This window comes from Nyctibius grandis, chromosome Z (genome assembly GCF_013368605.1).
Source record: "Nyctibius grandis isolate bNycGra1 chromosome Z, bNycGra1.pri, whole genome shotgun sequence".
Classification (NCBI taxonomy): Eukaryota; Metazoa; Chordata; class Aves; order Nyctibiiformes; family Nyctibiidae; genus Nyctibius; species Nyctibius grandis.
The window spans coordinates 20939517-20958311 of record NC_090695.1 but is presented as its reverse complement, the minus strand read 5'-3'; the positions used below and the strand labels follow the sequence as shown (position 1 = coordinate 20958311).

Here is an 18795-nt window from a genome sequence, read left to right as displayed (position 1 = left end):
GTGGAAATACAGCAAAGGTACTGCTGGACATGACAACATTAACAACAAATACTGTACCTTAAGACCTATAAATTCCTTTCTGTCCCTCTACTGAGATGGTATGGATTTGGCTATTTTATGAAGGTGGGCCTTTGGGATTGGATTTTGATTTTTTTGCTATAACCTTGAGCATTAACCATATTTTCAGCTGCAAAACCAGGCTGTATAAGCAACATCTTGATTTAGGACAGCTCTAGAAAAGAAGTCATTATCTTGCTCGCTCTTTATTGCTTTGGAATTAATATCTGTGAATATACCAAAACCTGTATTGTTCAATTATCCAGATCACGTGTAATGGCTTAATAGGTTTCAAAATATAAACAGATATTTCCTATATAGAGATTACATTCATCCATACCTAGACATGGCAGAGAGAGAAAACACTGTTCCTCTACACACACCTCATAGCAACATATCATCGTTTCAGTCCTGACCTATTACAAGAGCCAGCCTTCAGTTCCTCAGGCTCTTGATGATTAAAATTTCACCTTAATGATTACACAGCCAGAAAATTTTTTCTACACAGATAAATAGGTAAACCTTCAGAAACAGTCTTCATTATCTGCACTACAATCTTTTGCTTAAAATAGAGGGATAAAATAAAATTTTGAAAATTCAAATGTAATATGTTTGGAAAGGATGTTTAACTCACTAAATTCACTTAACTGTACTACACCACTGCCTAACTCCAAATGGGACTGGAGAGGCAACAGCCTACGGCCAAACATAAATCTGTGTTCTAATCAGTGGATTCTTACAATGGAGAACGTAAGCTGCAAGAGACAAGATTTGGCATTTGCATTCATATCTTGCCTTTCCATTAACTTGGAGAAAGCAGTTCATGTAGAAAAAGCCCAAACACATTCCCACTGACAATAAAAGCCAAAAAGTATTGTGGTATGGAAGCCTAAAATCCATTATTTTTAACATACTATATTGAATTATGAATCCAGAGCACTCTCCCAAAACCACTGCAAATTCATATATAATATGATCTGCTGTATACTATGATAGCATAAGGCTGAGATGTAGACACTGCTCTGTAGATGAAGTTCTGCTTCTTAACACACGTTTTTACAATAACACTTAAGCTGCATGCAAAAGTAAATAACTCAAAAACATTTCACCTAGAAACTGACTCCCAGTAATTTCATACTGTACGTATACCCACCAACGAGCACTGCTGTTTCAAAGGCAGACATTGAAGTCAACATACGTGGCATTAATGGACTGCCAGCTAACCACGAGAAGTGGCAAGCACGTACAATATGTGGTTCACATGCTCTACAATATTGAATCACAATACTCACATCATAGAAAATTTTTCTATCTGCAGCAAGCCGCTTGGACGACAGGGTCTTTGTAACGTGATAAAAGGTAAGCAGTGCTCTGTGTTGTCGAAGATCATCCTGGACTTTCAGAGATTCTAGAAGAGTGGGTATAAGTTGTGGCCATTGCCTTGGGCAGTCCACCCTGGCAACTTTAGCAATCAGTACAGAGATCTGAGTTGCTATCTGCAAAAAAGCAAAACAAAACACAGATACTACAAAGTCAAAGATCATTAAGGAAATGTACAATGCAGAAACTAACAGCCACATAAAACCTGAATCAAAAAAAACCTAGTACAGATTGCTAGATTTTTGTGTGGTTTTTCTCATACTATTTTTAAGTTTACTGAATGCAAATAAATGTGGAGGCAAAAAAAAAAATATTCCATTTTATGTTTATAGTAAATATTTACATAAAATGCTAAGCTGGCAACCTTGCTGAAATTTTACATAAAGACTACTAAATTTATTTGTTCTAGAAATCACATAAATGAAGAATCAGATATTCGGGAACTGCTTTTTAATTAGTGAACTTTTCTATTGCTTTCTACAAACACACACAGACTGATGAGTACACATCACCCTTACTTCTGCTATACCTGAGTTTTAGCCTTTAGACAGAGACATTCTGTCCCCTAGGCACACATGCCTGTAAGCCACAGTCCTGTCCCAGTGGGTGAAGCTGAGACTCTCATTTGCTTCAGATCCTCACACCACAGGCCAGGAGCACTTACACCACCTCACCACCTGACTTTGGTTACTGGCACCAAATCCCACTCACGTCAGTCTTGCCAGTAGACCTAGTTTTTGCAGCACGCACACATGACAAACAGAGTGAGATTACACAGAAAGATAGTTAAGGGATTCAATCAGAAGACAGGACACACGCTGGTGATTAGGCACAGGGTTTGTCCAGACACAGTTATTGACCAGCCATGGTTTACACGACTGGCCCTTTTTATACCCTCTGTCTATTCCCCACTTTGCTGCTCCACAACTTTTTCCCCCTAAACATTCCTTAATAAATTTTGTATAGTCCCTCATAACCCTACCTCAAATAGCAAAAAACTTCCTGTTTTTGTTTCCCCGTTCTTATTCTGTTCGCATTGAAAAGGTCCTTGATTGGGACAACCTTAATGAAACAGACGCTCTCACCTTCAACACACCTTTACAACTCCCACCACACTTCCAGCTTGGGGAAGAACTCGCCTTCTTATGCTATCGTAAAGAATCCAAGCAACTTACGGGCATAAGAGAGAAAAGCCATGCCTGCCTTTACTGCTTTCCTTAGCTGTTTCATCTGACGTCTGACCATGCCACAAAACTTCCTACAATATTCATTCCTACCCACTCGCTTAGGGAGAAGAATTGCTTCAGAAAACTGACGTCAGTGTTTGCAAGGAAGAGTCTTATTTGTGGTAGGCTGACCCCAGATGGACACGAGGTGCCCCCCAAAGCCGCTCTATCACTCCCCCTCCTTAGCTGGACAGGGAAGAGAAAATATAACAAAAGGCTCGTGTTGAGATAAGGACAGGGAGAAATCACTCACTCATTACCGTCACGGGCAAACCAGACTCGACTCCGTGAAATTAGCTTAATTTATTATCAATCAAATCAGAGTAGGGTAATCAGAAATAAAACCAAATCTTAAAACACCTCCCCCTGACCCCTCCCTTCTTCCCAGGCTCAACTTCACTCCTGATTTCTCTACCTCCTCCCCCTTGAGCAGTGCAGGGGGATGGGGAATGGGGGTTGTGGTCAGTTCATCACACGTTGTCTCTGCTACTCCTTCTTCCTCAGGGGGAGGACTCCCCACACCCTTCCCCTGCTCCACTATGGGGCTTATCCCACAGGAGACAGTCGTCAACAAACTTCTCCAACGTGAGTCCCTCCCATGGGCTGCAGTTCTCCAGGAACTTCTCCAGCGTAGATCCCTTCCACGAGGTGCAGTCCTCTGGGAACAGACTGCTCCAGTGTAGGTCCCCCACAGGGTCACAAGTCCTGCCAGCAAACTTTCTCCAGCATGGGCTCCTCTCTCCACGGGTTCACAGGTCCTGCCAGGAGCCTGCTCCAGCGCTGGCTCTCCACGGGGTCACAGATTCCTTCAGACACATCCAGCTGCTCCAGCATGGGGTCCTCCACAGGCTGCAGGTCAACATCTGCTCCACCGTGGACCTCCAGGGGCTGCAGGGGGACAGCCTGCCTCACCATGCTCTTCACCATGGGCTGCAGGGGAATCTCTGCTCTGGCACCTGGAGCACCTCTTCCCCCTCCTTCTCCACTGACCTTGGTGTCTGCAAAGACCTCCTTCTCTCACATAGTCTCACTCGTCTCTCTGGCTGCAGTTGCACAGGATTAAATATGTTATCACAGAGGCGCTACTACTGTCGCTGATGGGCTCAGCCTTGGCGAGCAGCAGGTCCGTCTTGGGGTTGACTGGCATTGGCTCTATCGGACACAGGGCAAGCTTGTAGCAGCTTCTCATAGAAGCCACCCCTGTAGCCCCACTGCTACCAAAACCTTACCACGCAAACCCCATAAATTATTTTCAGATCAATTGATGTTGACTGGCAGGTGGGAGCAAATAAACTCTTCTCCATATGTGACACAAGAAGGAACCTCTCCATGGATGCTAAGAGTACTTTTTCCTTGAGAACCAGCTTTTTAAGTGAAAAAAAAATCTGCTGTCATACATTTCAAGGAGTATTTTGTTCCTCTGTTTTCTCCATATGGCAAATATCTTCAAAGGGCATGGAAATCATGCTCTCAACATATGGTATGTTCTGTTTTTCTTCTCCCCCTCCCCTGGAAGTCAGCTCATATCATCACATCTCAATACTATGCCTAATTCTTCTATTTTGTGGTTGTTTTTTTTTCTTTTTATATATACAAGGGTCATAATTTTTCTGCCTTCAATGATGCAGAAAGGACAAGCAGACAGCAACTGTGTTATGAAGTATCTGCGACTGGAAAAGAGCACTCATCAGGAACAAGATATCAAAACTCAGGCATATCAAGCAGACTGGGGACTAAATGAAAGGTGCCTCTGAAAGGAAACCTCAAGATATCTACAACACAGATTGGGGAACAAGGGAGAAAGAAGGGGAAATGGACTCTGCAAACATACTTCAATATCACAACAATTGTTTGGGCAATCATTTAGGAGCAGGCTGCTGGCATAAAACAAAACAAAACCCTCTACATCTTAAAAGACTACATACAAAAAATATCATAAGGACACACAAATAAATTCATAAAGTTGCCGGTCTTTAAAATGTCCGTTAAAAAGGTTCCAATCTCAGGACTGCAGAACTGTTCATCAGCAGTGGAATTCGTAACTATAAATTATACCCTACTATTACCCTGGCAGGCAAACTGATTAAATACTAATGAAGGTATGGGAAAATTATTGACAAAAAGTTTGCATTGTTTGATGCACATACAATGCTGTTAACGTTAGGGTTTTAGAAATGTAAATATCATGCAACCACTTCAAAATTAAAAATTTGATAAATTTTATACTACCAAGTAGTAGCATGAGTGACACATACTTTATGGTCCAATGGGATACACTTCATAGTTCTTTCTGGTTGAAGTAAAGAAACAAGTAATATTTGGTTATATTTTTTACATTGAAACTATACCTGAACCACAAATTTAAAGATATTTTCTAGGTCCACCTGCATTTAAAAAAGTTGCATTTGAAATAAAACCTTTAAATTCTAGTCAAAACTGCCATTGCACAAAGGTCTTCTACAAAGTCTAAACTACCCTAACTTTGACACATTACTCTAATCCTACAAATAACATTAATCCCATTGAGGAATCCTGAAAAGTTGAAACCAAACTGTCTGCAGAACAGATGTTTGCTTGCTACATCTTTTCTTTTTAAGCTTTACCTTATGCAAATCATTTCTATGTTTTCTTGAAAAGGTTCTTTAAGACCGAGCTTAGAACATTAGCAAATACTTTCTTGCAGAATCTCATACTCATGTGAGCAAGAATAAGTTAGCAGAAGGAAGACTGATTCATCTAGCATATACATATTCTGAGCCCCTAACATTAGTTCTACACTCAACTAAACAATAAAACCTTATTCTAATCAAAACAGTAGCTTAAAACTAGTCACTTTTTGCAAGACAAGACACTAGCATACTGAAGCTTTATTCTGCCTGTATAAATTCATTAATGCTGTGATTAGATATGTGACAGCAATACTGCTTAGGTAGGTTTCTGCAGCAGCATTCTCAACAGCTCATTCCTGCAAGATCACCACCACCCTTCCTTCTATGGCTGTACTGAGAGTCAGATCAGAGAACAGATACAGCTGAAAAAAGAAAAACCACACAGCGAGAGAAGGTTATTTCTGAGCTACATCCATTCCCCAAACCATTTCACCAAATGGTTGTATGAACACTGAGGGACCACATAAAGTGCCACTGCAACAAAAAAACAAACCAAAGAGACAAAACATGTTGAATTATGATCTATGGAAAAAGATCTCACTACAACATAAAGATCTGTCTGAAAGGCAAGATGTAAATTGCAACTTGTCAACTTTATTAATATTATACACTTTGTAAAGAGAGAGAGCAAACTACATACCAATATAAGCATCTGCTGGGAAAGTAATAATTAACTGTTCACCACTAACCTGATTCACTGGCTCATTAAAGTTGGTGATAAGTCCAGCACGCAACGTAGTTTTTTCTTCTTCAGAAAGAGCACTGTCAGGATATATTTATTAAAATATTACTTGATTTTCAATAAAAAACAACTATTAATTCATATTTACAATTATTTTCTCACTATTACTAGACACGGAAGTTAAACTATCATTTCCATTTGTGCATTGGTGTTTGACTGATTGAAGATTACTTTTATACACCACTCTCTTGCAACTAATGTATTTCAGTTTGATAAACTATCAAGAGAACATCCCTTGTTTTTCCACTATCTCAAAGATATTTAAAAAGAGAGGGAACAGTGAAACAGACAAGCTTTTATGAGGCCTTTTAACCTCAGGTTTTGATGTGACCTTTGCAAACACAAATGGCAAAAAAGGAAGTTCACAGAGTAAGGTACCCAGATATGCTACGAAAATAAGGGAAAACTGTACAAACTATAAACTGATTGTATTAGACAGTTATTATACAGTTACATCAGTGGCAACTGATGATTCAAACATGACTTTGCCCATGTATGCTGATGGATAATGACAAAAAGGTGCCCAGTATAAGGCAATCATGGTATCAGATAACAGCTCTTTTTGCAGAACCAATAATCCTTTTCTACTACAAATCCTCTTCTACAAGCAAGTCATACAGCTACACTTAAAAATGTGGATCCTTTGAAAATTGTACCTTTGAGCAAAAAATTTATTGATATCGCCTTCAAAAATGCAAGGAAAACTAGTAAGAAGGATAAATTCTAAGCCATAAAGGTTAACTTTCATTCAAGCGAAGCTTTACTCTATCTTTATACTTCCTTTTAACACTAGAAGTTACAGTATCATATTACTTCTGCACTACTTCAGACTTTATATGACCTATGCAATTTTCTTTTAAGTTACAGGCAGAAAACATAACAAATTGCTTTTAAAAATGCTTTGTTGGTATTTATAGATTATACAATCAGAACAAAAAAAAAATCCACTTTCATTTAATGATAGCACCTAGAAAGCTGTTTCTCTACATAAAAAGACTTAAGTTATCATGCAAGGTTGTTTAAGTGAAACTGTTTCACCTAACATTAAAACCATTTAGAAGCATGCACGCAATCATCACATCTCAATGAAGTCCAGTGGCTGGAAATTAAGAAGATTAAACACACTGACACAACCACTTCCTGTTGTCTGACCTCAGGCACAGATACTAACCGATTAGATTTATACACTGAGATTTAGAATGATGTCTAAAGCTCCCTAAAACACAGCTTTTACACTAATCTAGACAAATACTAAATGTTCATCTCAAAATAACAAAAAACAAAGGCAGGATTTACTCTAAAATCAAACATTTGCAACAATATTCTAGTTTTCACCTTTTTCCCCTCTCTGTATATAACACGAGTACTCACTATTTCCTAAATCAAGGACTTATCATTCTAAGCGTAGGATGCAAGAGGGGCAAATTATTGCTTCACTGGTAACTCAGAACCGCACACTAAGTCTTATTTTCAAAGGTAACGCACAGAACCCAGGAACCACATTTAAATGACTTCTAACCAAGACTTAGGCTTTAAGACATTTTTACATAACATTAAATTATGCCTAAAAGCATTCGGGGTGATGTTCAGGAAAAGAAACGGGCTCATGAGGATTGAACGCCCCAAATGGAGCAGCTTATGATAAGCAAAGTCGCCAGAGAGGAACGAAAACGAATAAAAAAATTAATCTAAGAAACCGATGCAGACGCACGCGGCGTGACGTCAGAGGACGCGTAACGGTTCCCCGGAGGGCGCGCAGGGGAAGTTACCGCCTAGCGATACGGCAGCGCCACCTGCTGGAGACGCGACAATACCTAGAGGTGGCCCTGTCATATCAACGGGCCTCCACAAGACAGGATTTAGCCGTAATCACCTGTAAAATCAAACATGTGATCGAGAAAAGGAACTCGTAATTAAAACACTCGAAACCAAGATGAGCCGTTTCCAAGGTAACCAAAACACCGCACAAGATCACAACGCCAGACCACCTTTAAGGTGGTCTCAATTTAAAAAAAAAAAAAATAGGCCAAACTGTGCCTGAAAAGAGGCTATGACAACCCAAGGCTCTTCTCCATGGCCATCTGGGAAGAACGAGGGAAAAAGTTCCTAGATCCATCTCTAAAATCATTCTCACTGGAAAACGCTGCCTTAAGCCCCAGGCACGTGGAGGATAAGCAGCATGAATAGGACAGACAGCATGGGTGAACATGTGCAGAAAGAAAAATATTTCAGAAGGCTTGCTTTTTCTTAAAAAAAAAGTTGTTTGTATTCACTGTTCTGTAGCAATGTATTTTAGCAGAATGAAACACAACTACTGTACTGTCAAAGGATTCATGGTCTCAATATTTTCCCACTTTTTAGTAGTAACAGCTGAGAAACTATGCATGCTCAGCAGAAGCAGCATAAAGCTACTCCTGCTTGATTTCATTTGAAGCTAACTTCAGCAGACTTGTACAACAGAGGCATTTAACTTATTGGGAAAGTTCTTGAAGACTCAAAGCTCTCCACAACTATACAAATATTCAAGACAAATTGTTCTAAAAGAAAACATCTTTAGATGATTTTCCAGTTTGGCAAGTGTAACAAAACCTGCTGTACCAGGTGAAGTGGAAGAAAATCAGAACTTACTGTGGTGCGACCCGTCTCCAGTAGCGATCAATTCCATTTTTAAAGTACAGAACAGCTAACCATCTCACATTCACATCCAAGGCATGATTTGTAAAGATATTCTGTTTGAAAAAAAGATTAAGTTAAAAACTGCTCAATATACCACAGACAGGATAGAAACTGTATTAACACATGCACTGGCCTATGTACAAATATATGCGCCTCTGTATGTGCAGGTGTACATAAACAAAACGCATTAGTCAGCATTTGACAGACAAGTGAAACAATGTGTTAAACATTAATTTTTAAAGATTACAAAAATGCTTAGCACTAGCCCTAATACTTGATTTATAAAAAACAAACCAAATACATAGGGCAAATGTATTTCTAATCTCATCTGGCTGAGCAGAGAATAAAACAATAATAATTACCAGCACCAGCCAGTTATTACACTCTTTAATGACACAGCTGGATTCTAACTAGAATAAGAAATTATTCTGTATTGCGCAGTGCCACAGACTTCTGAGACCTCTTGGGAGGTTTCTTCATCATCTTGACATGTGCTGAGAATCATCCTGACTACCAATGTTGACTGCAAAACAGTGACCTGGTAGTACAGCGACTCTCAAACTTGACTATGCTTATTCTAGCATATTAGTTTCTACTACTCAGCACCTATATACCTATACACACATACATGTATGTATCTACATACACCTTCATGTACGTATATGTATATACAGACAAACACAGAGAGATTATTTTATATAGTAATGTGGTAAAATTAACCAAGCAAGAAAAGCTAAAATAAAGGTAGGCTGTTGAATCTTCATACAGGTACTACTCTGAACAGCAGCTCTCCTCCCATTATCCACTGCAACAGATGGATACTTCTTGAGGGGGTGAGACATTGCTTCCTCCTCCTTTAGGGAGCAAACAGGCATGAGCTCAGTGGTCTTATTATACAGTGCACTGTAGAAAAAAAAAGTGCACCACTTGTATCAATTGCTTTTAGAAGGTCACTAAAAAGGGATATGAAAAATGCAGGGATTCAGGTCAAAAGCATCTGCTACTTTTGGGTGCCATGTTTGAAGAACTACAAATAAACCCTTCAAAGAACTCAGTGCTATAGACACCTGGGACCTCATCAAGCGTTTTCACTATGAATTCAAAACTTAACCTTCTCTCAAACTCTATTTCTATAATACTAACAGTTCTCTAGATATAAAGCCCAACATGTAAAAAACCCTCACAAACTCCAATCACTAGAAAGCAAACAGACCTACATGCCAACAAAGGTATCGATTCCAAAACTAGCACCCTTTAGAAAAACACCAAAAGGTTGTAGCCCACTGTTAAACACTACACAATATTAAATGGATCTGTACGTAATATGTCGTCCTTTCACAAAGCTTGTTTAGGAAGAGCGACTGAATCTCTGAAAGATTTGACCTTTCCAAATTGCAACTTAAGCATTTTACAATACGAAGAGGAAACTTCAACCACCACTTAGCCTCATATCCATGAAAAGCACTGCAAAACAAACAAGATATGGAAAAAGAAAACTACTTGTTCTGAAACTCGCATTGAGCCTTCTGAAACTCCCATTGATCCTTATAACTACCATTCCACTCCTTGCTAAAATATTCATCGGAAGCAAAGATTCCTCAAATCAAAATACCATAAAACTAGACCACGCCTGGATAAGAAATGCAAAAAAAGGCCAAGGTATCTACACAAGAACCAACGAAACCTCTCTATACACTCTGTATCTATATATGAGCTTCCCAAAACAAAGTATTTCATATAGCATACTAACGCTGTCATAGAAATAACAGGAATGAAGCTAAATAATACACAAACTGATACAACTGGTAAAGGACAGAGGTTGCTTTTCAAGAAGAGCCACCCTGCCGCTTGACTTTTCAGCTCTGTTCTTCAATACAGAGGTACATAACACCTTCAAAAGAGAAGCATAGAAACTAATGTTAGTAACTCCACTAGGTACTAAAAATTGTAGTTTCAAAGACGCACGTTACATGGTTGTGGGGATCTGTCCCCTTCCTTTTGGGCATTGTCTCAGAAATCTATGCCACGTGCTCGGGCAACATCTTGTGGGGACTGCCTGGAATGCCTGATCTTGGCAACGCTCGATGATGCAATAAGCTAGGCGCCCCCCCTCCACCCGCCTCCGGATGTGTGTCTCCGGCGACCGCCTGGCAAGGGGCCAATCCTACGGCGCAGGAACCGGACATGTCCCGCCTTCGGACCTGTGATTGGTGCGAACTGTTGACTGGCAACTCCAAGTCACATGACTCTGCTGAGAAACTATAAAAGAGGCTGGATCGCTCGACCACGCGGGACCCTCACCGCCATCTTCCAACTAACAAAAGGGAATCCGCGGGACGCCGCTGAAACTCTTAGGGTGGTGAATATTCTTTCTCTCTCAACTGTTTTCTTTTTCCCTCTTTCTTTTACTTCTCTCTCTCTCTCTCTCTCTCCCCCCCCCCCGCTGTTCCTTGCTCATTGAGTTGCCTCATTGTTGGACTTAACAAAGCCAGAGTTAAGTTTGTTGATACCGTGCCTCGGTTGTGCTTCGTCCGAACTCAAGGATCACGAATCTATTTTATTTCAGGTCAGGATTTTTGGGGGTGCTTTACCTGCAGGCAGGTTAAGCATACCGGGTGATAATTTGGCGGCCCCGCGTGGGGGGGGCTGTCTGCATTGAACCAGGCACGCCGCACGTGGGCTGCACTGGAGTTACTAATTAGGCAGGTCTCTCTCTCTCGGGGGGGGGGGGGGACTGTCTGCATTGCATTTCTAGATTTACTCCTTTTTTACTAATTACGCGGGTCTCTCTCTCTCTCTCTCTCGGGGGGGGGGCGGGGGGGGGGACGACGACGACGGACTGTCTGCATTTTATTTCTAGATTTGCTTTTGAGAACTAATTAGGCGAGCCTATGACCTACGTAGGCTGTCTGCATTTTATTTCTAAATTTGCTTTGGGGGTGGACCTAAATCCGGAACCCGACAATGGTTCATTATAATTTTCTCTATCCTGATCATCCCAGAGGCAAATGTATCTGAAAGTAAGTAATTATATTACTTCCCATACCCCACAGAGATTAACTCTTACCAACTCTCCATTTTGAACCACTTGCTTCCCCCCAACCTTTCCTGCTCTACAAAGAAGGTGCCAACTATCTTCTCTCCCAGGCAGTCCCCCTGTCATAATCAAGTTAAACAAAGTACAGATTCCCTACTTTTATTTAATTTGGAAGATTACTGTTTATATTTCACACTTGAAGAAAGGCTAATATGTCCCCAAACAGGACTACTTAACCACATTAAGAGAATTAACAGCATTTGATCCTTTCAAACCCTGCATTTTTAGCTCTTATATTTAAAACTAATTCACATCAATTTCAGTTACACCTGTGAATGCTCAAATTGCCTGCAATAGGAGCTGTAAGCTCTCACAGCAAACATCCAGGAAATAAAGAATGCCCAGTTAGCAGCAATTTCTGCTGTCTTCTGCCAAGACCGCTTATCATCACAGAAACACTATGGCAAAGGCAGTGGGTAAAAGGCAATTTGACAGCTCAAAATTCAGATTTTTTTTTCTCCCTTTCCCTAAATCCCCTGACTCACCTTCAACATTCCAAACAAATGAAACAGAGGGTCTACAGAGAACAGAACATGCCACCCCACAATTCTGAGTCATTCATCCTATGCACTCAAGACATATTTGCAGGAAAAGCAGTTTATCTGTGTTTTTAAGACTACTATAAACATACACATAGGAATCGGAGAATAACAACACAACTTCTGAGTGTCTTCTCTGAAACAGTTGGGTCTCCTTCTTTAACTATGTTTGCATCACCTTGTACCATATTAATGCATCTATTCAATCAATGGTTATAGCACCTTTAGATGTATTCACCTTTCCCATTTCAGGAACCTCACTACCAGCCCAGTAAGCTGATCTCCCTGGGAGTCTCTCTCCACTGACAAGAAGGAAAGCAATCCCAGCTGGGTATCAAACTTAGTGTAATGAACAGCATGGGGGAACTTCTATGAAAACCACCATAATGTATCACCTCCACAACAAAGAAAAGGTGGTTACTGCCTCGGCATATACAAGTGCCCCTGCCTCATGGGGTAGTAAAGGTAATTCCTTTGACAAGGGTCCTCTTGGCCTTCTATTATCCAGAATTCACAACAGGCCAACAACAGGTTTAGCATTAGAGCCCACCCCTCATGCCACCAGAAGCTGGATTTCCTCTTTCTTTTAAATGACTGGGAAAAGAGCCTGCTTTGAGACACAGTGATGACAATGCCTGCTACTGCACAGCATAAGGATACCAGTAGCTGGACCATGATGACTCAAGGCTTCGCTCAGCCAGAGGTCATGGTTCAACAGTATTCTAGAGAGCCACATTCAAAATTACTCAAAGTTTACTTAATAGCACTCTTCCACTGTACCTTACCAACAAGACTGAGTAGAAACCTGGCTGTGTCTCCCACCGCTTCAGTTGTTCCTCAGCTGGCTTCAACACTGCAGTATCTTGACTAGTAGCTTGGGTCAAGACTTGCAAAACAACAGTGCTAGCACTATTGAGATCCATGAAGATCTGAGAACATTTTAAAAGGAGGAAAAACACTTAAAAAAAAGACAGCAAAAATAGACAGGTATTTTCCATTCATATTAACTAAACCCTCCATGCTAATTTTTCATTAGACTACACCGTGTAAGACAGCATTACACCCACGCACAGGCAGTGTCAAGGTACAGTGATTAAACTGTTTTGCTTTCAGAAATCTCTCAGCAGAAAAAGCAAGCATTAAGTCTATCATTACATGCACATTTACTAGACTTGAGGAATTACAGGAAATATTTTGATCTTAAACTAGCTACCTCTCCTGTGAAGCACAGCAAACTAAGAGCAAAACCGCAACTAGAGATGACTTCAGCTGCAGGCACAGCAAATCATGGGGTTGTCTGAAAGAGGCAAAGACACAGAGTGTTAACATTTTTGCACTTTCTGAATAGTTTTTCCCAAAAAGAGAAAATTACCCATTTCAGATAAAATTCTACAATTCAAATTGATCTAGACATTTTATATCAATTACAAGAGGATGAATTATAGTTTCACAAATAAGAGTCCTAAATGAAACTGAATTTTCCTCAATATATTGGTATTCCTTCATTATCTATTTAGCATACAAAATGCTAATCAGCTGAACTAAGAATGCCAACCGCCTAATTTCCAATATAAATACAATCTTGTACTCTATAGAGACAAACCAAAATATTGCTCTCCAGATGACACAGATTACACTTATGACCGCAGAAACAGCATTACAATAAATTATAGAGAAGCACATATAAACGAAACTATGAAGTCTGACAATTAAAATTGGTTTTCTGTCTATAGAAACTTCTGTTTATAACCTATGTAAACTTTTCGCAATACAGATACATGTTAAATATTTATATACTTAACGTTTTCTAAAGAAGCAACCAAGCACAGTTTCTCTTCAAACAGGCCTGAGGATTTACTTTTGTTTAACACTAAAAAAAAACACCTTTATTTTCCAAACTTCATGAAAAAAAATATTGAGGTGTAAAATTGTTATAGTGATGGTAAGAAAGCTAGAAAAATGAAATCTTATTCTGACGTAGGTTTAAAATTCTGATTTTTTGAAAAAAAAAAACCACTTTAAAACTAGCAAATAAGATTAAAGAACTTTTATACCAGTAATAACCCTGCACAAGTAAAAAAAATGAATAAAATCTAAGAACTCTCAATCTGTAAGTCTCCAATCATCCTGAACAAAAACAGACTGAAAATTCAAGGTCGTAAGGTTAAAGAAAGTGTTTCAAAACTATAAGCCACAATATCAGTTCTCTCTTTACAGCAATAATTGAACAGAATGAGTAACTCAACCTCTGCTTTCTACTTTACATGTGATGCATCTTTTTATCCCTCTGCTTTAATCACCCTGTGTATTGGGTTTGTGTGGCAAGGTTTTGGTAGCAGGGGCCTACAGGGGTGGCTTCTGTGCCAGAAGCTGCCCCCACATCTGACAGAGACAATGCCAGCCGGCTCCAAGAGGGACCTGCCGCTGTTTAAGGCTGAGCCCATCAGTGACAGTGGTAGCACCTCTGTAATGACATATTTAAGAAGGAGAAAAAAAACCCCTGCAGAACAGCAGCTGGAGAAAGGAGTGAGACTGTGTGAGAGAAACAACTCTGCAGACCCCAAGGTCACTGCAGAAGGAGGGGGAGAAGGCGCTCCAGGCGCTGGAGCAGAGATTCCCCTGCAGCCCGTGGTGAAGATCACGGTGAGGCAGGTTGTCCTCCTGCAGCCCATGGAGGACTCCACGTCGGAGCAGGTGGATGTGCCTGAAGGAGGCTTGTAACCCTCTGGAGAGCCAGTGCTGGAGCAGGCTCCTGGCAGGACCTGTGGACCCATGGAGAGAGGAGCCCATGCTGGAGCAGGTTTGCTGGCAGGACTTGTGACCCCATGGGGGACCCACTCTGAAGCAGTCTGTTCCTGAAGGACTGTACCCCGTGGAAGGTACCCATGCTGGGGCAGTTCCTGAAGGACTGTCTCTTGTGGGTGGGACCCCATGATGGAGCAGGGAAAGAGTGTGAGGAGGAAGGAGCGGCAGAGACAACATGTGATGAACTGACAGCAACTCGCCCTCCCCGTCCCTGCCTGTGCTGCTCCAGAGGAGGCAGAGAAGCCAGTAGTGATAAAGCGGCTCGATGGCCACCTGGTGGACAGCCAAGGTCAACCCACCTCACCCTGCAAAACCAATCTAACTTCCATTTCTCCATATCTACTTGTGTCAGTCACTTCAACCTTCACCAATCTGCAGATTCTCTAAAATCTTCCTGCAATTATAAGACCTCTGCATAACAAACTCAAGCATTCAAATTCCCAGTTAACTCCTCAGAAGATCATTAATCTCCAGGGAATCAAGACCCTGATTTAGACTATCACAGAATCACAGAATGTTAGGGATTGGAAGGGACCTCGAAAGATCATCTAGTCCAATCCCCCTGCCGGGGCAGGATTGCCTAGACCATATCACACAGGAATGCGTCCAGGCGGGTTTTGAATGTCTCCAGAGAAGGAGACTCCACAACCTCTCTGGGCAGCCTGTTCCAGTGTTCGGTCACCCTCACCGTAAAGAAGTTTTTCCTCATATTTATGTGGAACCTCCTGTGTTCCAGCTTGCACCCATTGCCCCCTGTCCTGTCAAGGGATGTCACTGAGAAGAGCCTGGCTCCATCCTCATGACACTTGCCCTTTACATATTTATAAACATCAATGAGGTCACCCCTCAGTCTCCTCTTCTCCAAGCTAAAGAGACCCAGCTCCCTCAGCCTCTCCTCATAAGGGAGATGTTGCACTCCCTTAATCGTCTTCGTGGCTCTGCGCTGGACTCTCTCTAGCAGTTCCCTGTCCTTCTTGAACTGAGGGGCCCAGAACTGGACACAATATTCCAGATGCGGCCTCACCAGGGCAGAGTAGAGGGGGAGGAGAACCTCTCTCGACCTGCTGACCACACCCCTTCTAATACACCCCAGGATGCCATTGGCCTTCTTGGCCACAAGGGCACACTGCTGGCTCATGGTCATCCTGTTGTCCACTAGGACCCCCAGGTCCCTTTCCCCTACGCTGGTCTCCAACAGCTCTGCCCCCAACTTGTACTGGTACATGGGGTTGTTCTTGCCCAGATGCAGGACTCTACAAATCTATAAATTGGACTATAAAATCCAATTGGTAGTGGTTTACCCGCACACAGGACTGATGTCAAGGCAAGACTTTGATGTTACACTAAAAGTCCTGCTAGCTTCATTTTTCCATCAAAATAATAATGAAATAATAAATTTCTACATAATGTTGACAGGACAGGCATGAAGAAGAGATCTTTAGGTGCAATATCTTTAACTTTCTTTTTTGCAGATATTTTGACATCTTGAGTACCTTAGGCTGCCTTCATCATTGCACAGCCAAAATTGGCAAGAAAGCAGTAATGTAATGACAACACTGGAAAACACTGGGTTAACTTGTAAGGATCACAACAGGAACTCTGTATTCACTACACAAAGAACCTGAGTAAAACAAGCACACACAAGAAAAGCAGCAATAAAAGACATATTCAGGTTTTTCTGGTATGAACACTGTAGTGCTGAAGTACCTGGTATAGCTAACAATTTCAGAGCACCTAAGAATGGTAGTGAAGGAAAGGGAGAGAGGAAAAGAAGAACATGACAAAGAACATAACAGAAGTAGGCGCAGAGTTTGCACTAAGGAAGAAATCATAGCTCAATTCCTGCAAGATTAAAACTACACTTCCTGTGAGGAAGTGATTTCATTTATTTCCATTTGGATTACTTTATTTCAAAAGAAATATAGTCTTATCTCACACTACCAAACGAGACCTGATAAAGTATAATTCTAAAGCACCTACTCAACTAAAAAAATAGCAGACAATCAGACTAATTATCAGATGAAAACGAAAAAGAGAACTTCTGAAAGTTAGTAAGCTGACAGAGCATCTGCATGTAAATAAAATGGTAAATAACTTCAACTTCAGAGATGCTGATTTAAGGCCTTTTGCTGAACACTGTTTTCCAAATAATGAGCTGCCATAGGAAAACTGCATGTGCAGCAACAGTGAATCTGCAGCATATAACCAGAAACTTGCTAAGATTCATTGTAAGGACATGTTCGTTTGAGAGGAAAAAAACGGATTATGGAGCATTCATGTCACAATTGATTTTGCACTGCAAAACTAAGATCATGTCAGCTAAATTAAACTATTTTCGGTCACATTCAAATCTGATGCAGAAAAGGAGGGTTTCCCCCAAAGGGAATGGTGTTCCTGCTAAAAATTTACATACTTTACCTAGAACAGTTCTCATTGGAAGACTTACTTATTGAAGCTAGTACAGTACAAAAACAAACACCATTAGGCTTTTTTTTCATTTTATTATTTCAAAATAATTAGCTGGCAGATCTAAAATCAACAACAACCAAACCCCAAAGAGAAATATTTGCAAAGCTTCATTTTTATTAATGTGTCTCATTCTTGAAAAGGTTTGTATTTTCATTTAAAAATTGGAGCAGCTATTGCTGCTCCAAAAAAAAAAACCCAAGAAAAAACAAAACAACATTAGCAAGTCAGACAAAAATTCATTTAACCCAGTGTTCTGCCTCTGTCAAAGACCACAGTAGATGCCCAGGTCAGGACAGTCTTCTAGTGATATGTCTGAATAATGCTCTCCCATCCTCCAGAAAATTGTGGTTCAAGGATTTCGAGTAAGAGGCAGGGAATTTAAATTTAATAGCCCTCAAGAGATTTCGTGCGTATGAATGCGCACAGTTGCTTTTTGACCCCATGTAAACAAGAGTCCTCCTACAACATTGGATGAGGCTGTCACAAGCAAAATAACAAAATCAAAGATAAAAATAATAATTTCCCTGAAGATGCGGCAACTTTTAGAAGAAGTTTATAAATAATATAAAACATTTAAGGAAGCAGTATATTCTGTATGATTTGGGTGGCAACAAATTAACTGGAAAAACATCTGAGACACATATAGCAAATACAAATGGTAAGATGCACAAATAGCAATAATGCTTCATTATGGCTGGGATTTTGCAAAGTCCATTGCAAACTTATCATCAGAACCCATACAGAACAGAACAAGAAGTTGCCCACTGCTTTTACTTTTAAGAAATTCCTCTAAACAGTTTCTGCTTTCTTCTGGTAAGTCATTAGAGTCTTATTTTTATAATCATTTTCCTTTTTTTAAATATTAAAAAAAAAAAAACAACCTATTTCAAATCAATCCTTACCGCACCAAACTCAAATGTGCAGTTTAAGCTAGCTACAAATAAGTTGATACAAAGAAGTATGGTCACCAAAATAATTAGTAATACCCTCTGCTTGTCCCTGTACCCTTAAATGCCTGAAGCTGGAGGGAGCAAGGAAATGCAGTTTTTTGTTCAGATCAAGCTCCCCAGTCATTTCCACACCACACTGCTAGACAGGCAAATGTACGAGGCATAAAAAAGCAGGCAGAACAGAC

The 18795-nt window shown here is 40.5% G+C and overlaps 1 protein-coding gene across 3 annotated transcripts in view; it reads right to left on the bottom strand.

The window, feature by feature from the left end:
* Nucleotides 1–18795, bottom strand: part of IPO11 (importin 11) — a 104668-nt gene that overhangs the window by 80356 nt on the left and 5517 nt on the right. For all 3 annotated transcript variants that reach the window (XM_068423596.1, XM_068423597.1, XM_068423598.1), the window contains exons 3-7: nt 13600–13683; nt 13172–13315; nt 8703–8803; nt 6022–6094; nt 1350–1553 (exon numbers count right to left, since the gene is read on the bottom strand). In XM_068423596.1, coding sequence (XP_068279697.1) covers nt 1350–1553; nt 6022–6094; nt 8703–8803; nt 13172–13309 — 516 coding nt within the window. In that variant the 5' untranslated portion in view covers nt 13310–13315; nt 13600–13683. The remainder of the gene's footprint in view (nt 1–1349; nt 1554–6021; nt 6095–8702; nt 8804–13171; nt 13316–13599; nt 13684–18795) is intronic.